Consider the following 18817-nt stretch of genomic DNA (forward strand, 5'->3'; position numbering starts at 1 on the left):
TGTCAACAATAGCAAAAACTTCTCTGTATTATCAACACTGTGTTCAGCACAAATCCAAAACACGAACCCATACCAACCCTTGCAAAGAAAACTAACTCTTCCCCAGCCAAAACCAACACATCCATCCAAATTATACTGGCAGTGCGACAGAAGGGCAGTGAAGCTGGTGAAGGGTCTGGAGCACAAGTCCTGTGAAGAGCAGCTGAGGGAGCTGGGGGTGTTTAGCCTGGAGAAAAAGAGGCCGAGGGGAGATCTCATCACTCTCTACAACTACTTGAAAGGAGGGTGTAGCCAAGTGAGGGTTGGTCCCTTCTCCCAGGCAACTCATTACAGGAGGAGAGGACATAGTCTTAAGCTGCACCAGGGTAGGTTTAGGTTAGACATTACAATAAAAATTTTCACAGGAAGGTTAATTATACATTGGAATGGGCTGCCCAGGGAGGTGGGGGAGTTGCTGTCCCTGGAGGTGTTTAAGGAAAGACTGGATGTGGCACTGAATGCCATGGTCTGGTTGACAGGATGCTGTTCGGACATAGCCTGGACTCGATGATCTCAGAGGTCTTTTCCAGCCTAATTGATCCCGGGATTCTGTGCTTCCGATTCTGTGATTTCTGAGTATCCGAATCTCCTTCACAAGCGCTGCGAGGTTCCATCCCGAGCCGTGCCAGCAGGTCTAAAGACTGGTGTGCACGTCCTTTCGGCCCTGGGGCACTCCACCTTCGCCCCACACGAGTCCCAAGGGACACTCCTGCCGGCAGGTTCCGACGGTGCCCGCACCGGGACGTTCCGTGTCGCACCGGGCGGCGGCAGCACGCGCGCGCCGGGCGGGGCCGCCCCTCCCCGTGACGTCACGCCGCCGTGACGTCGGGCCCTCCGTCCCCGCCCGCCCGGCGCCGCCATGTCAAGGTGAGGGAATCAGGGATCACCCCCGGTCCATCCATCTGTCCATCTCCATCCCCCGGCCCGCTCCGCCGGCAGCGCCCGCGGGATCCCGCGAAGGGGCGCGCGCGGGGAGCGCTCGGCCCGCGGCGACGGCGGCCCCGGAGCGCGGCCGGAGCGAGACTCGGGGGGGGCCCCCCGAACCGCCCGCGGGGTTTTGCCTCTTAACCCTTCACAGGCTCTGGGTTCTGCTCTCGCTGCTGCCGCTTAATCGTCCTTTTAACGCTTCAAACCCTCGTGCCCTCCGTGTTGCAAGGGAAGGAACCGCATTGCTTGTTTAAAGTTGCTTCTGGGGCACAGCGGCGCCGAGCTGCCTTACCGCAGAGCCTGGGTTCGTGCGTGCACAGCACATTCTGTATTTGCAATTCTTATTTTAAAGTTGCGTCCGGCACCTCGGAGCTGTGTTACCGCAGAGTTTGCGTTCGCGCAGCTGTCGCGTCAAAGTCACTTGAAAGTGACAATTCGGCCGTGAAAAGTGTCCCTTTGGTGCGTGAAGGTTGTCAGTGAAACCTGCGAAAAACACGAGCCGGGACTCTTTGTCTCAAAGGTCTTTGCCTCCGATAAGAGGAGCCCCAGATCCTTTCAGGCCAGAAGCAAGCTGTGTGCTTCAGTCAGGTTGTTGCCACGGCCGCTCGAGAAGCAGGAGGGGTTGTTTTTTAAAAAAAAAAAAAAAAAGGTGATGCTTGATTCTTTGTATTCATTCTCCTAGGTACTATTTTCTGTGTCAAATCTTGATAGTATATACTAAATATACTAATATATACTAAATATACTAATGTAACTAAAACACAGGAAGTTCCACCTCTGCGTGAGGAAGAACCTCTTTCCACTGAGGGTGGCAGAGCACTGGAACAGGCTGCCCAGGGAGGTGGTGGAGTCTCTCTGGAGACATCCAAAACCCACCTGGACATGTTCCTGTGCCACCTGTTCAGGTGACTCTGCCTTGGCAGGGGGGTTGGAGTGGGTGATCTCTGGAGGCCCCTTCCAATCCCAACAATTCTGTGATACTGATCTGCTGAGCAGACTACAACTGCTCTGCTCTTGTTGCAGCTTCTTTTTTCTTGTGATAGTTGCTGGAATTGTTTTGTGAGGATTTTATATTGGAATCATTGACAATTCCATAATTGATACTGAATTGTCATTAAAGGGGCTATGTGTGAACCTGTGGGTTTAGGCACTATGCACAATACTATTATTTTTGTACATCAAAGTTAGGCAGATTTAGGTGCTTCAGACCAACATGATTTTATACCTCTAAGAGCAAAATGGGAAGGTGGCTTTTTGGCCTTGATATTTGTGCTTCAGGGACAGGAGTGCTCAAGAGTTTGGGATTTGGTTTTGTGTTTTTATAGTTGGGGTTGGGAAGTAGGAGGAAGAACAGAAAAAGAAGAGAAAAATGAAGTGGCTTTGTACATTAGGACAAATATCAACCTTCTCAGAAGTATGCTCAAGGTTTGGTTTTTTTTTCCTTTCTGTTTTTCCTTTCCCACCTGTTTTGACAAGGTGACAAAAGTCATAAATACATTGAGAATCCACAGACAAGAGGAAGAAAAGAAAAACGTTCTAGTTAATCTTTAGCCCTTTATACGCCTGTTTGAGAACTAATATGGGGTTTATGCTTCCCACAGACATTTTTTGGTTAAGAACTTAGAGAAAGACACGAAAGCAAGACAATAGAAAATAAAATATCACAGTCTTTCTCCCCTCCTTCTTTAGGATCGAATTTGCTTATCTTGTGTCTGAAGATAAAGTTGAATTCTTCAGCTAGAGGGAGGAGTAAACTTGGTATCTTCTTTACTTACGGTAACTGCAGAGCATTGTCAAGAGAAAAGAATGTTGGGTTTACTCTTTTGATATCAATGGAGTAAAACAGGCAGGGAAGACACATGTCAGTCAGTCAAAATGCTTTACTAAACCAGTTTAAATGGTTTAGGAATACGTGGTTAGTATAGAATTAAGAAATGAGATCCTGAAGGTAACTTTGGAAACAAAAAGTGCAGTGGTTGATCTTTCATACTCCCAAATAAATATTTTCATGTGTGTGGTACTTCAGCATCAGTTCTGTCTGTCCCATAGCTCTCTGTAGCTGATGTAGAGCACCACTGCAGTATGTCCTGAACAGCACATTCAAGGAGAGATTCAACTTGCACTTTTAGCGATTAATTTCATTTTGTTAAAACACAAAACCAGTGGAAAATGTCTGCATTTCAGTATCTTGATAATATAAATGGTTGACATTTTCAGTGTGAGTAGTTCTATGATCAGTGATACCTGTTTGTGAAACCAAGGTGCTTCCATTCTTGTGCTCTGCTGATTGTGTCTTTATATAAAAATCTCAAATATTTAAAACATTTGGATTTACGATTTCTGCTGTTGACACTTAGCACCATTTACACTGTTTGAAAACATATTTCAGAATGAAAATGTATTTAGATTTTTGCCTTTTCAGTGACAGAACAATTGTGCAGTGAACAAAGGAAAGATTGAGGAAATAATCTCTACAGTTACTAATGGTTAGTAGTGTTTGTGTTTTTGTCTTGGCCAAAAGAAGTATGTGAAAAGTGTTTAAACAAACACCATGAAAGATTATTCCTGTCTTTTCTTAGCCGTGAAACAGCTCATCCAGTCATTGTGGTGTTTCATTTATAGTGCTGTAGTAATGCATCCATAAATTCAAATAAGGAAAAACTTCCATTTTAAGCAAGTTTTTCCATACCTTTTGACCCAACAGATCCCTTATGTCTTCCTGAAAAGCAGTCCTGTGACCTAGTTCTTGTGTGCTGGTTCTCTACACATAAATGAGAAGGAAATTTGACAAATGTATAGTCCAATTTTTAATTTGAGGAGGCTCTTGGTTACATTTAATAAACATTCTATCTGCAAAGCAGTGGAAGAAAGTTAATCTGCAAATGCTTATCTGTGTACAGTAAGATGATGTGGTCTGGATAATTTTAAAGCTATTTTCTAACAGTTCTGCACTGGACAGGAAGTTTCAGAGCAATTGTCCTGTGGCAAGGCCAGTTATCATCATCACAGCATGAAGGATGTATTGGTCTGACCAAGGCTTCAGTGTCACAAGCAGCTAGGTCAGTGTAATGGACCCTTCTACTTCTGAAAAGGTAGAGGGTTTGCTGCCTTCTCCTTTTTCATCCCCTCCTCCCTGGCCACACCGTTCCTCTGGTGCTCCTCAGGCTGTTTGATGGCCGGATTCAAGTTGCACAGCCCGCACAAAGCTCTCCGCTTCTCTTTCAGGACTGACCTTTTCCCACATTGCCGAGGTGAAATCGCCTCACGGTGGAAGCACCTGGCCAGCAGAGCTAGGGCAAGGTGAGCAGCAGGACTTCTGGAGCCTGTGCCAGAGCAGGGCCAGACGTTTCTAGTTTGGTGTTAGATCCTCTCACCTGTAACCTGACACAGCAAAACACTGGCTGTTGTAACTACACTTTCCCCTGAGCAGTAACAGGAGCGTGAGATATTGAAAACTTTCCCGTTTGAACTGCCATTTCTGGAGTTATACTTTGCTGTTAATAAGGATGTCCAGTTGTTGGGAAATGCTCACTGGGCATTCTGGATTTGCTACCCAGCTCAGGTTTTCATCTTCTGTTTTTTTTTTAAGTTGAAGCAGACTTTCCCATTAAGAAATACAGTTTAGTGTAGGTCCTGAGTGTCAGAAGAATTATATCCACCTTCCTCGTGGTGGTTGTGTTGTGTGACTGGATTGAATCTGAAGTATTCAAAAACAGTCAAGTAATTCATGTTTCTCACAGAAAAGTAGAAGACATTCCTAAAATTCTTAGAAAGCAGTGATTATGCTCTGATATTTTCAGCTGTAGGTCTCAATCTTTTCTTGAATCTAGATGCAAATACTAACTAGAAGTAAAATGCTGAACGAAAAAATTGAAGTGTTATAGGTATTCACAAAGTTGCTTATAATATGAATATATTCTTAGTATTTATACTGAGAAAGTTAATAAAAATTTTGGTTTAAAATGAGAGAAAACAAGATGTTTTTTAGAGATGAAAACTGGTAAGTTTAGCATTTATATTTACTCTCTCCTTTAGCCTTAGGCTTCTCCAAATACCATCTGAATAATTTAGGTGTTACCATTTGTGTGCCTGAGATTGTATACTGCTGACCCCCTTTCTCCTAATTTCTAAGCTTATTAATATGTCACTTTCTACCATACATAGGTACTTTGTCTACATGGATGTGTTCAAACCTTACCATTTTGTTTGCACCTAGTGATGTCCTTGTCTCCCTACAATGTTTCCAGGTAATTCGGCTGGGGGCCACCCCTGTCAGCCTCAGCTTGCTCTCTGTCCAGGTTTATGCTGCTTCCTCAGAGAAGACTTCCAAAAAGGAGTTGCTGAAAATTGAGGAGGTAAGTGTGGTTAGAGCCTTAGTGCTCTTTTATCTAAAGAATTCTGAAAGACATTATATATTTAGGTGCATCTCTTCAGCTTTTGTATTCTTGCCTTTAAATTTGCTTCTCAATTTTCCATAATAGAGAGGTCTATATAGTTCTGCTTCTTTTACCTAGGGGTTGCATTTGATGTCCTTCACTTGATTAGCATCAGGCTTGTTTGTGTGTTAAGATCTTTTTCCTACATTAAAGCTTTCTGTTCTTCATTCAGAAATTACGTTTTCGTGTTTGTAGATTTACTTGTGGTTGTACTTCAAATACACAGGAATATTTTCTTTGCTTTTTGTCCAGATAACACTATTTATTTTTTACTGTAAGTGCTGTTGGGAAATTCTAATAAAATTTTGTTTATATTCTCCACTAAAACAGCAAATCAAAATGTTTTATTTCTAAAAATATCCTCTTTATTTTATGGCCAAAATTCTTGTCTGGCAATGTTTTGAATCTGCTATAGTAGCTTACAGAATTTGACCAGTTTTCCTTTCTTTACAGCATTTAGACCTAAGCAACAACAAATACAATAAGTCACCTTTTTATTTCTCTAAGATGCTACAAAAATCTTGGTTATATCACAAGTAGAGCTTTAAAACACCCTGTCAAACTATAGGCTCACCAGCATTGTTGCACAAACTTTAAAAAGTCTCCAACATTAAAAAAAATTAAAATAAGTAGTTCATAACTAAATACAGCTTTATATCCATGATAGTGTGTAGTTGTTAAAAAATTTCCTTGAAGTACTTCAATCTAAGTTGTTACATAAGCAGTAGAACTGAATTAAACTTACTTTTGTGTATACTTAGGCCTTTTGGAGTTGTCTGCGTGGGCAATTCACTCGTACAGTGTGGGAGGATCAATAATTGAAGTGGTCTCCTGGTTTTACCCCAGCCCAGGCTTGGGCTCACCTCATACCTCATGTCATGAGTCAGTCCTGAGGCAGCAGGGAGCACTTCCATGTGTGCTGAGTAATTGGCTTGCCTGTCACCTCCAGCAAAGCACCATGTGCAAGCCATGGAGTTTTGGCTACCTTTCTTGCCATTCACAGAGCATTAGTTTGGATCTCTACTGTGTCAGCTGTCTAGTTGCATAAAATATATGGGAATTTCCCTGTCTCTGAGGCTTCTGTCCTTGTGCCAGACATGGCTGTTAGATTGTCCAACAGGATCCAAGTTCAACTTGTGACTAGGGTTGCAGGGATGACTAGATTTCATAGGGAAATGAGACTGGAAATACTTGTCTTTTGAAGTATTATGGGAAATCCAGCTGCATGAGCTACCAAATTATTGGCCAGATTCTATGTTGTTATATATTTTATTATGATTAACAGCTTTTTTGTTGTGATAGAGATGCAGTTCTTTTCCAGCTCATCATGAAAAAAGGGCTAGCTACACTACTTTGATGCAGCAATATTTGTAAACATCAGTTTATAATAACTACTAGGTGGAGTATAAATGTGGTATAAAATTTAAGCTCTTTATACTAAACATCAGCATAGTATTTAAACTGGTAGAAATTTTAACAGATTTTGTTTTGGTCTGAACTTTGCTGTTCATCTTCAATAGTATAGACTTTGTGTTTTGTTTTTTTTTAATGGAATACAATTTTAAATATGCTTAGGTAATCTTAATAAATGTCATGCTAAACCCCAAATAGGGTGATTTAGTACTTATTATATGAAGATGCCCATTGCTGGTTACAGCTCCTCTTTGCTCAGCCCCAGAGTGCTGTTAATGCTGTCAGTTGCTGATGTGGTTAATGACCACAGTGTAGGGATGTTGTACCATTTTCCTGCTCAGTAACAAACATTTGTATCAGATGATACCTTTGTTAGAAGGCTGCTCAGGCTCTTTATTGATGTCTTGTGTGAATATAGAAAATGATAGATTATGATTTCTAGTACATTTACTATGTTAAGTGGGAGCCATAAGTGCTGATTAAGGCAAGAAACATTTTTCATAATTACGTTTTGTGTTCTTATTAAACTAGTTTAATATGAATTTATAACTTGTGACTTGGATCATAAAGCAGCTATGAATGAATTGCATAGCAGTTAGAAGTCATCTTCATCATAATAATGTACTGTATAATTAAACTTTGCTCATAATGGTTGTCTCACAGCTGTGTGAATTTTTATTATGCATTGTTTATGTAGTAACCAGTGTTAGATGTTCTCTGCTTAGACTGTTCGTGCCCTCAAGACCTACTTGCACAATTACACCTTTGTTATTAACCTCTTGTTTGCTAATATTCACAGCTGTCACTCTACTCCTCTCCAGCTCGTGAGACTAAATATGTGGAGACTCCACAAACGGAATTGGAGGAGGGGGTTTCACGTTTACGACATGCTATGGAGCCATATACAGCCTGGTGTCAGGTATAATGGTTTATATCACTTCTGGTACTGGCTCAGTGATAAGGGTCGAGCTGTGTGATTTTTTTTTCTTTGTTTTTCAGAGTTGGAATTAACAGGTAGCAGCAAAGTAAAAGTTGATAGCTGTAAAAGCATTTTTCAAAAATGCCGCATCATTTAAAGTTTTCTGCATTACTTAAAATTTTCCACAGTTCAGGTCATAAATGTTTACTCCCTTCTCACACAAAACCAGTGGTTTCTTTCTGCTAATTTTTGGAACGAAACCCCTGTTTTTTTTTTCATTTTGTCTCCCTCCAAAAGAATTAAAATTAACTAAAGTGTAGAATTGTTATCTGAAATGACCTTTCTGCGTAAATATATCTAGGCATGTCTGGATTTGGTACTGTCCTGTGGCTGAGGAAGACAGGAGAGTGATAATCAAATTTGCAGTTTCCATGCTCAAGGAGAAAGCCTTAAATTATCAAGAGGTGTGTGTTGGAGCGGAAATACTGAGTTACCCTCACTGCAACTGTGACAAAACAAAACTTTGCAAAAAATATATCAGTATGTGCTGAACTGGCAGTGGTAAACCTAATCCCCAGACCTTACCCCAAAACTTCCTCATACATATTTTATTAGGCAGCATGTTTGTAGTAAACAGTCATTAAATACAAAAATAGTCTCTGGAGCAGATAATGAAACCAAGATCTTTGTAATCAAGGCCTAAATTGTTGGTATTAGATTGCTAAGTCCTAGCATGGTTTTCTTGCTCTTTCCTGACACAGCAAATGTTGAGGCTTACTTAAGAAGCAAGGGCATCCTTGCCATCTGGTTGCCTTTTGGCAGCTTTAGACAATTCTCTACTTTGCCCTCTGGCTGTTGTGAATCCTCTTAAGCTGCAAACTGCCCAGTTCTCTGTAGAAAGCCAAGCTGTTCAGATCAGGGTGTCCTTTCTGCCTGGAAGTTCTGTGTGGTGGTACTCACCTCCTTTAGCAGGAATGCAACATTTTTTCAGAGGTATTCAGTGTTAGTCTAGTGTTGTGTTTCTAAAGTACCTGAGCACTGGCTGCAGTTTGGAAGCTGAAGGGGGTTTTTGCACAGGATAGTTAGAGCTCTGACCTCCTGAACACATGGGCTCTGTTTGTTGCCTGTGGTAACCTTAACCAGGGAATGAAATTTGAGAGCAGGGTAGTTGCCCACTAGGACTGAGGGCAGGTAAGCCCTGAACCTTGTTTTATGTCTCACTGGCCTGTTGTCATCCTATTTGTTTTATTTTTTTTTTGTCTGTGTGGTGATCATTTACATAAGATGTGCTCTTCTGCTCACACACAACAAGCCACTTCCTGGCAGTGGTTTACTGACTCATTTTATGAAGCGGGCATGTCAGCTTTATGTGTTTGGGATAATTTTGTTTGCTTAACTGTAGTTAGAGGTAACTTTGTTTTATACCACCCCCACCCCCACTCCCTGGTATGTTTAAGAAAATAATACTGAAGTGTGTCTTAAGTTGTCTTTAAAATTAAAAACATAACCTAGGATAATGAGAACAAAATTGGTTATGTTCGTACATCCATTTTACTTTTTCAAAATTACTTAACTGTAGTGGAAATTCAGTTCAAAACTCAGGTGTAGAAATGAGCCAGTTATGTTTCAGCTGTGACAGAAGATTAGACTTAATTAGTCTCTGGGGTCTTTAGACCAAGTTCTTTTTAAATTGGCTTTTAATAAGACCAACATCCATTTAGAGTCATGTCACATGTGACATACTAACACTTTTTTATTTTCATGACAAATTGGGGTTTTTTATGCCACTCCTGCCAGTGAGGAAATGAAAGTTCTGAAAATATTATCCCCATGCAGTATCCTAAACAAATGCTTTCACTTCTGTACAAATGCATCATAGGTGGAACTGTGAGACCATTCTCTGCTTCATCTTTGGCATGTATGTTTATGAATTTGTTACCTAATTTATAGACAGCCTTACACTGTCCCTCTGAAGGATTATTAGCATAAATAACAATTAGCAGAGTTCTTTCTATTGAGATTTTTTTTCTATTTTGGTAAAAGACAATGTGGATTCTTTTACTTACTGCATATTTTCAGTCTGAAAAAAATCTAGAACTAGTCTGTGGGGTTGGTGCAGAGTTCTTTGATTTACTTTGGACATTGTATGGACATCTCATTTTCCAAGTCACTTCAAAAATACAGTTTTGTTAGCCTAAGATAGTCTCCTGGAAAGTGGGATTTATCACCTTGCAGAGTGAATCACATATCCCTGTGAAGTGCAAGGAAGGATTTATTGCAGTGTTGGACTTCTTTTCTTTGCATCAGCTCAAGTATCTTTGCAATACCTATGTACACTGAGAAACCTGAGCTAATTCTGAGTTTCAGCTACCTGATCTTAATAAAACACTGAGATTGACTTCTGCAATTTAAAGTATTATATTTCATCTGTGTCCAAAGACTACTTTGAGACAAATCTGTAAGTTATGCCGAATGTAACATTGAGCAAGCATAGCCCTACGAGGGAAGGGTGGAAGTGGGAATACAAGGAGTTATTTTAGTGACTCAGCACTTTTTTCTTTCCTGTTACAGGGTTTTTTTTCCTTTCTTTGTCAGGTCAGTTTCAGTCTATAGTTAATATTTCACTTACTTGGTATCTATTTACTGTTGTTCTCTTTTTTTTTTTTTAGGATCTTTATGCCAAAGCTATGCCCAATTTAGAAAAAGCTGTTGAGCATGGTAGAGGTAAATCAGCTGAGTTTTCTTAACTAGCAATTTAAAATGCAGGACTGTACTATATCTTCTGTTAAAAAAAATTCCAGTAAGCGTCATTATATGTATGAGTTCTACTGCATTTACTTTATTTGCACTGTGTATCTGTTTAAATTTCCTTTGTGGGTCATTTAGGACACTACATTTCTAAACAATTAAAATTTGAGACCAGCATCTATGTTTATCAATGTCACCAAAAATTAGTTATGCAGGAAAATAAAGGAAAAAAGCCTCACAATTTATTCCCAGCCAATAGTATTTACATGACTCAGCCTGGTAGCTGAAACTTCCTGTAATGATTATAATTTATTGCAAACATTAGGTCTTTTGTTTGTAATGTTTAACCTTTTCATTTTGGTTTACTTCCATGGATCTCCAAAGAATTTTGAATTAATCCAAAATAATTTGTATTTGTTTTTTATTTTTGTAAGCATCCTTTCATAATTAGGCTTACCAGGACTGAGCATGGATGCTATGTAGAGCTCAGTTCAGATACTGCACCTCTTTTCCTTAAATTTAGCAATCTCAGTCTTTTGAACTTGTTTGTATGGAAGATTTTTCATAGTTTTCCATTCCCCATCGGACTCACATCTTGGAGTGAACTTTGTTTATTCTGTGTCTTTCCATTGCTCTGTGATTTGTTTTTTGTACAGTGTTTTACTGAAACTAATTCCTGTTAACATGTAACTGTAAAATTCCACTTCGCAAAGGTTTTTATCACTAATTTGAAAAAGATATGATGGAGATGCAAAAGAGCAAAAGCTTCTATGAAAATTGGTGAATACAATATGATGTTCACTTTCATTCATGTGTCACTAGAGAACATCTCAAAGGCTTTGAATTTTATGCCAGCAAGTCCAAAATGGGCATGATAGTTAAATGTGTTTTGATAACTCTTTGTGTTTTGTAACAATTACCAGTGTCTATTGATGATTCCTTATCACAAACACACTTTCACATTACATTAAAGCACTTTGTTCTGACTTCTTTTCAGAGGGCTATGAATTTCTCCAAAAGCCGCCTGCTGGATTTTATCCAAGACTTGGTGTGATAGGTTTTGCTGGAATTATTGGATTGTTTCTTGCTAGAGGTAAGTGGGAACCTTTTGAACTGGTTATGTTATGATTTGGGAGAAGTAGTTTATTAGTGGGTTTTAAGGTACTAATTTTTAATTGTGACTACGAGATCTGACTTAAATGTACGAGCTGCACAAATGTTTCTACAATGTTCCTCCAGCTATAAGGAAATTTAATGTAAAAGGTGTGTAATAACCATCAATTACTGTTTTATGAATGCTGTATTTGTTACTGCAGTTTGTTACTTTGATATTTCCCAGTTCTAGCTTAGTATGACAAAAATGGGAAAGGATTGGTTTGGGTTTTTTTCACCTAAAAATCTTTTTAATTATTTAAGTTTTTGATCACATGTTACTGTAGACAACTACAGAGGAATGAACTGTGGTAAAATACCGAGGTTCCTGAGCTATGATGTGTGTCCAATCAGTTGTATATTCAAGTTCCTTGTGTGTCCAGGCACAGAGCTGCTGCAGGTGGTGATATTCAGCAGATACCCTTGTGAACTCTGGGTGTACTATAGATACCTGCACCTTTTGCACTATAGAAAAGTGATACAGGTAATTTCATCACACTTGTTGAAGGAACGTTTATGCTTTCATAGAAAGAAACATTAGTTTAAGAAATGTTAATTGTATTTTATGTTTGTGTTGAGATGTTCTTAATACAGTGAAGTGAAGTAACACAAGAAGAAAACTTCTAGGTAATAACTGTGAAATTGTAGAATTTAAATACTAGTGAGGATTTGCTTTAGATAAAAATACACCTTTGTGGGACCTGAACGTGTTGAACAAACTGTAAGTGTGTGCTTGGCTATGCAGAAGTGGAAAGTATTCTGTGAATATATGCACTTCTCAAAATATTTAATTTTCCAGTGAAGATGGTGAAAACAATACTGGTTTTTTCCTTGCATATTTTTTTTAAATGAAATCAAGTTCTCCAACTTTACCCTTTGCAGTTATTTCTGTTCAAATTCCTGCTTCTCAAGTTATGTGATCATGAATGTGATCAGCTTCCATTAGGACTGTAGCAAAATGGGGACAGAGGGATAAAGTGCAGTCTTGGAGCTGGAATTGAAATATTAGAGGATCCTAAGTTTATTAAAAATAAAGATACCTCATAATAAAAGTGATTAGTGAGGAGCTATAATTTAAAAACTTTTTTTCTGGTTATGCTTTACAATACTGACTGCTATTTCTAGAAAGTATTCAAACTGTAGAAGTGCCCCTTAATTTTGATGCCACAGAAAACTAGAACCAAATGTCCTCTTTTTTTCATCCCTTCCCCCATGGTCTCACTGGAAAAATTGTCCTCTGGAAAGGTGCAGATAAAATCCTCCAGGTCTAACCATAACACTTGAAGACACAACTGCCCACTAAGTAGAAAATATGGTATTCAAAGTTTAATCCTATGAATATTGTGCAGTCACTCAACTTGATTTAAAATGCCATTGAAGATAATTATTTTAACCTTAATTTGCATATGGAGTGATGCACTTCACTCGTAAGAGAGAAGCAGTAATGTCTTTATTGATATAAAACAATGATTTAACAGGATTTGATGGCAAGGTACACTTGGTACTGCACAGAGTACAGGGTCAGACAGACCTATCTGGGGAGGATCCTCCTCTTGAGTCACAAGATTCAGAGATGACCTCCTTGCTTTCCAGACTCCTACTCAGAGGGGTCGAGGTGCAGCTGAGTCCAATCCTAGTCCCAGACTTGGTCAACAGTTCATGTCCGAAGGATTATATGTGCACAATCTCTCTAAGATACAATCTTAATGAAGCTTACAAAGTTTAGCAAACTATTAGTCACTTACTGAGGATTTGTTGCAGCAAGGAATCTCTCAGTATCGAGGACTAAGGGATCTCTGCAGCAGGTGTAGCCTTGAGAGTGGTCCCTCAAGGGGAGACCCTGTCGTGCAGCCAGCTACTGTGCAGGAGAGCTCAAAGGACTCTTGGGCTGCTCACTGATTACAGGGTAAGATCACAGAATCATAGTCATATTTGCATCCTGAGTGCAGGTCTTAGTTTCTTTCATATTTGACTTGAAGGGAATGTCGACCAGCACTGCACTTACTCAAATTAGCCTGTGGCTGATGTGTTGCTGCCTATCCCCCCTGAACCCACTTTGAACTGGATGCAGCCACTGACCAGAGGCATCCACGTAGTTATAGAGTAGTTTTCACTATGGAAAGATGTTAATAAAAACACTGTCTTAAAAAAGCTAAAAGAATAATTACTAATAAGGGTAATTATGTTTTTTTAAGAAAGCAGTAGGACTGAACAGAAAATATGCCAAACCGTATTTAAGAAAATTGTTTATAAATAAAATGTTAGGGTCATTCAGCTGTCTTGGTTAATGTATACTCTAATAATATTTTTGTTTGTTTGTTTGTTTTTTGTTATGAAACAGGCTCAAAAATCAAGAAGTTGGTGTACCCTGTGAGTCTCATGGGTATCGCTACCTCCATGTATTACCCTCAGCAAGCGGTTGCTACTGCAAAGGTCAGTGATTATACCTTTCTTTGGAGAAGTGTCTTTTATTTTGATTATTGGCTCCTTGCCAATAATTAATTTGCCTTCCTTTTAACTGGTAGTCCATTTTTGAAAGTCATTTCAGTGTTCTTGGCACTTAACAAAATTACAGTTATTTTGTCAAAGCACGTACAGTCTGGACTGAAAGACAGTCAGACATCCTGTTCCTTTTAGTGACATTTTTTTTTCCTGACATCTGCAGTAGTCTCCTCTGTTTGAGGAATATAATTTCCTTTCTAAATCTCTAACCTCAAATAGTATTAGCGTAAATATGCTTAGTGAATACAGTTTGTGTGTTTACTTAAAATGCTAAGGAAGCCTGAAATATCTTGAAAACAGATGAAAAGAAAGAAAAAAAAAATCTATGGAGAAATGATAGGAACAACATTTTGAGATAAACATTATTAATATTTTCTGGTTTTTGTTGATTAGGGTTTTAAGAAAGATAGCATGCACATTCTGGAAGGGGTAAGAATGCTTCTGCATAATTATGGGATGCCATCTCTTTTTACAGATTTGTTGTTTTAGGCACATAAGAAGCATGTTAACTTACAGTTGCTTAAGTGGGTTTCCTGTAAAAGAAAGAACTGAAGAGACCAAGCAGTAGCCCCTACTAATGTCCAGTTATGTGCCTTGCTGTCCACACTTAGTTGTACTGGCAGATTCCTCAGTTCTCAGCACATTCTGTTTCCAGTCCAGCTTTTAACCACTCACAGTGCACCTATTTTAATGTGTCAGAAATTCTTTATATTTCAGCCTTTGGTAAATTTGCCATCCAGTTATTGGCCACTTGTGAATAACTCTGAGATGTCAGAATGATAATATCACATTGTCAAGAACATATGATGTTCTTTCAAAACTAAAAGGTCATTGACTTAGGAGGAGTCAAAACTGCTGTGTTTGTACTCTACCAGCAGGATGATACTCTGATCTTTGATGGAATCTTTTTTTAGTGCTCCCAGGATGCTCTAAACACATATAATTCTGCTGACTTATTCTCAGAGAGTGGAAATTATGCAAGTGGCAGGAAAAAAAACCCCAAAATTTAAGAAGCTTAGACATTTCTGTTGAGAAGTGTATATTAAAATTCTAGTTGCCTTCTGAACAATGAAGCGGGAAGCGATTGAACGCTGTTCAAACTGATGTTATTGTTTTGAAAGAAGCTCAGTTCAGTCTTAACTATGGATTTGCTACTAACAGCTTCACAATACCATGTTTATTTTATGAGAACTTTGAAGTGCATGGTTGCTCTTTGATTAATTCACAGTTCTTAGTTTGACTGTAATGAAAAATCTGATAGGAGATTGGAATAGGTTTAGCTTTGTTGACTTGGTCAGGACACTAGACATATGAATTTGGAAACTTCTGTGGGGAGAGTGATATCCTAGATACTGTTTTGGTTCCTCTAATCTCTCTTGTGCTTTGCTTTTCTTAAAAAAGCAAAATTTTAAGCATATCAGATCCTACCATCAGTAATTTTTATGCTTTAATCTGAAATTGGAAGCACTTTCCTCTCTTATTATTTTGAAATGTTTCATAGGCCTTTCAGAGAATTTCTGTAAGCCTAGAAAGGGATGTCTGCAGTACAGGGCCCACTTGCCAATTTAATAAAACAGTGCGGGAAATATTCTGGAACATAAGTTTTATTTTTTTAATCTATTTTTTTATATTATGGGATCTTTTTATTTTTCTTCCACATTTAAGTACTTCACCACTGTTTTTTTATTTCAGTCATATAATTCATTTGGTCTTGTGTTGTTTTTTATGTGGTAGATTTTTTTCCTTCCCACTTTTATTTAAGATTTTCCATTGGAGAGTTGGAAATAAATGCAGCAAAATATATTTGCAGTTGAGGTACAACACTTGGTTCATCTGGAAGTAAACCTTTTTTTTTCAATTAAAGTGATGACTTGCTAAATGCAGTTACAGCAATGAGTTCATCATTGGTAATAGGTAATTTACAGACACTAATCATCTAACTGGAGGCTGAAGAAATGCATAGACTATTATTTTTTTTCCCCCTAATAAAACACAATTTCTTAAGGGATTTATTTCCTCACTGCAAGTATTACATTAATTTTTATAGCTTTGAACAAAAGGTCAGACTGTATATGTGGTAAGGAAACTGAATTTAAGACTAAAGTTTGTTTTTTCTTTGAAACTTTAACTAATGCTTTGAAAATGTATATAATATATTCAAAATATTTTGTATTTACTGTGGCTTATCTTTCATCTGGAAAAAATTTTCCATTATGTAGTTACTTAAATCACTCTGTCATTAGAATTAAATTTTGTTCCTTGTTGTTAGAATCTTTTAAATTTCCTAAAGTACTGTTTGTTATGCTTTCCTTCTTCTTGAAAGGAAAAAAAAGCTTCCTAATATGCAAGTTTTGTTTCTTCAACAACAAAGCACATTATTTCTATGTCCTTTGAACCTATACCTTGCCCAGTTCAGTCCACAAGGCATAAACAGCTGTACTGGCACAGCTGGGAGCATGACATGATTCCAGGAGCTGTGGGTTGGAAAGAAGGAGTTGGGGTTGTTTGATCCATGTTTACTGCTGAACACTTGCAAAATGACACTATGACTGCTTAGTTAACAGTGTCAGTATACAAAAACCAGTGCATTCCCAGTTTAGTTTCTCAGCAGGCAATGTAGATAGAGAATGCTAATTATAATTCAGTCTGTATGTAATTCTGTATAACATACAGCATAGTCAATACTGCATGATTATGGTCCTACGTGGAATTAAAATATGGAAGCTCGTTTCCATGCACATTGGGCCTTGGAGACCACTGGTGCTACCCCAGTAGTGCCCAGTATGGGTGTTTGTGGCCCAAAGTGACTTTCAAACTTTCAGAGTCTCTATTGAGAACCCCTGCATCTGACTTTTGAACTTGTTTGTTCAAAATTTGGCATACAAACTTACGGTGTTGCACTGGACAGTGATGGTATTTCAGCATGTTGTAAGTTAACACAAACAAGCTGGAAATCATCTTCCAGAAATTAAGGATTCCAGGAGACTGAATGGAACAACTTGTCCTTCTTTGAAAGGAACTGTTTGTATAGATGTTTGAATGAAGACTTTGAACAATTGAATGAACTGTTTGTTTTGTTATTGTTCCTGTTACTTTTCCTGGTTGGAAGTACCACTACCAAGAATAGTGGTGGCAACTGCAGTACTCACCTGCTTCCTCTTCAGCTGCTCCATGGGAGGTGCACAACAGAAGCCCAGTGTGTGACTTGTCTTGTCCTCATGAGAGGATACATTTGGTAGTTATAAAAATGTCTTGTCAGTGTTCCTGTTGACCTTGACACTTGCACTTACAGTCTGTCTAGAACTATATTTTTCTACCCATGTGAACTGTGAAGGTGTGTGCAGGTCCTGACTCTTGGCAGGTGTGCACAGTGTTTAAACATTGGTTGTCTGGGACAGAGTAAACTATCTGGGTTGCTGTACCTTGTAGTGTAGCTACTTCACTCCAGCAACATGAATGGCTGGAGTTTCTCATTTTGTGCAATTCATAAATCACTTGGTCATACGACTCCTGTAATAACAGTATTTTTAATTTTGTACTGTTAGGCATTTAGTGTGTTTTTAAGTATTTTAATGGACTACTTTTAAGCAGAAACAAAAAATAGCTTATACATAGTTCTTTTTTCTCATTTGATGTTGATAGCTGTGTCCTCAGTAACAGTGCAGACAAAAAAAACCCAAACCCTTTTTTTATTGTGGTTTTTTTTCAGTCCTGGGAGATTTGCACAAGGGATCACACCATCTTTTCAGATGAACCAACTGATTTGTTGAAGAATCCTGATACTGAAAAAGAAAATAACTATCTGTACCTGTAATGTTTGAATTGAACAATTTTAGAGATTTAGCTGGTTTAGTTGATGTGCTTTTTTCTGATGTCCTTTATCACCTTGAACTTTAGAGAAAACCCAGTGCATCCTACAGACTAAGTACAGCTATAATTGTCAAATATGGTGACAAACAGGCTACTTTTTGTTTAAAAGAGGCCAGATTTTTATTTTAGTTGTGACTTGGAAATGTAATTGCTGATTTAGGGTTTTTTTTTTAATTTTATTTATTAAATATTTTTTAAAATGTATTAAATAATTTAGAACATGGTCTCTGCCCAGAATCACATCCTGTACCACTGTGGCACATAACTGGTGTAATCAATCTTGTTCAGACAAACTGCCCCACAGTAGAATCCCTTGGCACAGGGTGTTGTAGATGCTAAAAAGTTGCACTTCCCTTTGAACCCCATGCAGAAACTTCATAGGAGAGAAATTCCTTGGGCATTGTTACACACATAGAAATCACCTCTGGCTCAGGAAATCTCTGAGCAGTGAAATGATGCAGATTGGAAGAAACTTAAAAATGTAATTCAAAAACTTTTTCAGAGACATCAAAAAACTGTTTCAGAAACATTTTTGCTTGCCCTGTTCTCATAGTTTGGGTTTTCCAGCTTTGCCTGCTGTAGGAGATAGGGCAATACCTTCTTATTTATTGAGTTCATAAGTTCTTCTTAGTTTAATAGCTGTTTATGTTGGGCAAAATGTCCATTTTGCTGTTCTTTATTTGTAAGAAAACTGATAGTGATATGAAAGGGAGTATAGACCTGAGCCTTGCAATAAAAATGTTCCATATCACGTAAGGGGCAAGGGATACTTTTTATTAGACTTAGGGATTTTTCCTGTTATCAAGTACCT

At 38.4% G+C, this 18817-nt stretch overlaps 1 protein-coding gene across 2 annotated transcripts in view; it reads left to right on the forward strand.

Annotated features, from left to right (window-relative positions):
• The first annotated feature begins 3434 nt into the window (after window positions 1–3434).
• The window catches only part of APOO (apolipoprotein O), a 28054-nt gene continuing 12671 nt past the window's right edge, over window positions 3435–18817 (forward strand). For both annotated transcript variants that reach the window (XM_018084219.1, XM_018084220.1), the window contains exons 1-6: window positions 3435–3452; window positions 5214–5321; window positions 7615–7734; window positions 10404–10458; window positions 11480–11575; window positions 13976–14067. In XM_018084219.1, coding sequence (XP_017939708.1) covers window positions 3450–3452; window positions 5214–5321; window positions 7615–7734; window positions 10404–10458; window positions 11480–11575; window positions 13976–14067 — 474 coding nt within the window. In that variant the 5' untranslated portion in view covers window positions 3435–3449. The remainder of the gene's footprint in view (window positions 3453–5213; window positions 5322–7614; window positions 7735–10403; window positions 10459–11479; window positions 11576–13975; window positions 14068–18817) is intronic.

The sequence above is a fragment of the Manacus vitellinus genome, unplaced genomic scaffold (assembly GCF_001715985.3).
Source record: "Manacus vitellinus isolate BGI_N305 unplaced genomic scaffold, ASM171598v3 scaffold_7_pilon, whole genome shotgun sequence".
In the NCBI taxonomy this organism is placed as follows: domain Eukaryota; kingdom Metazoa; phylum Chordata; class Aves; order Passeriformes; family Pipridae; genus Manacus; species Manacus vitellinus.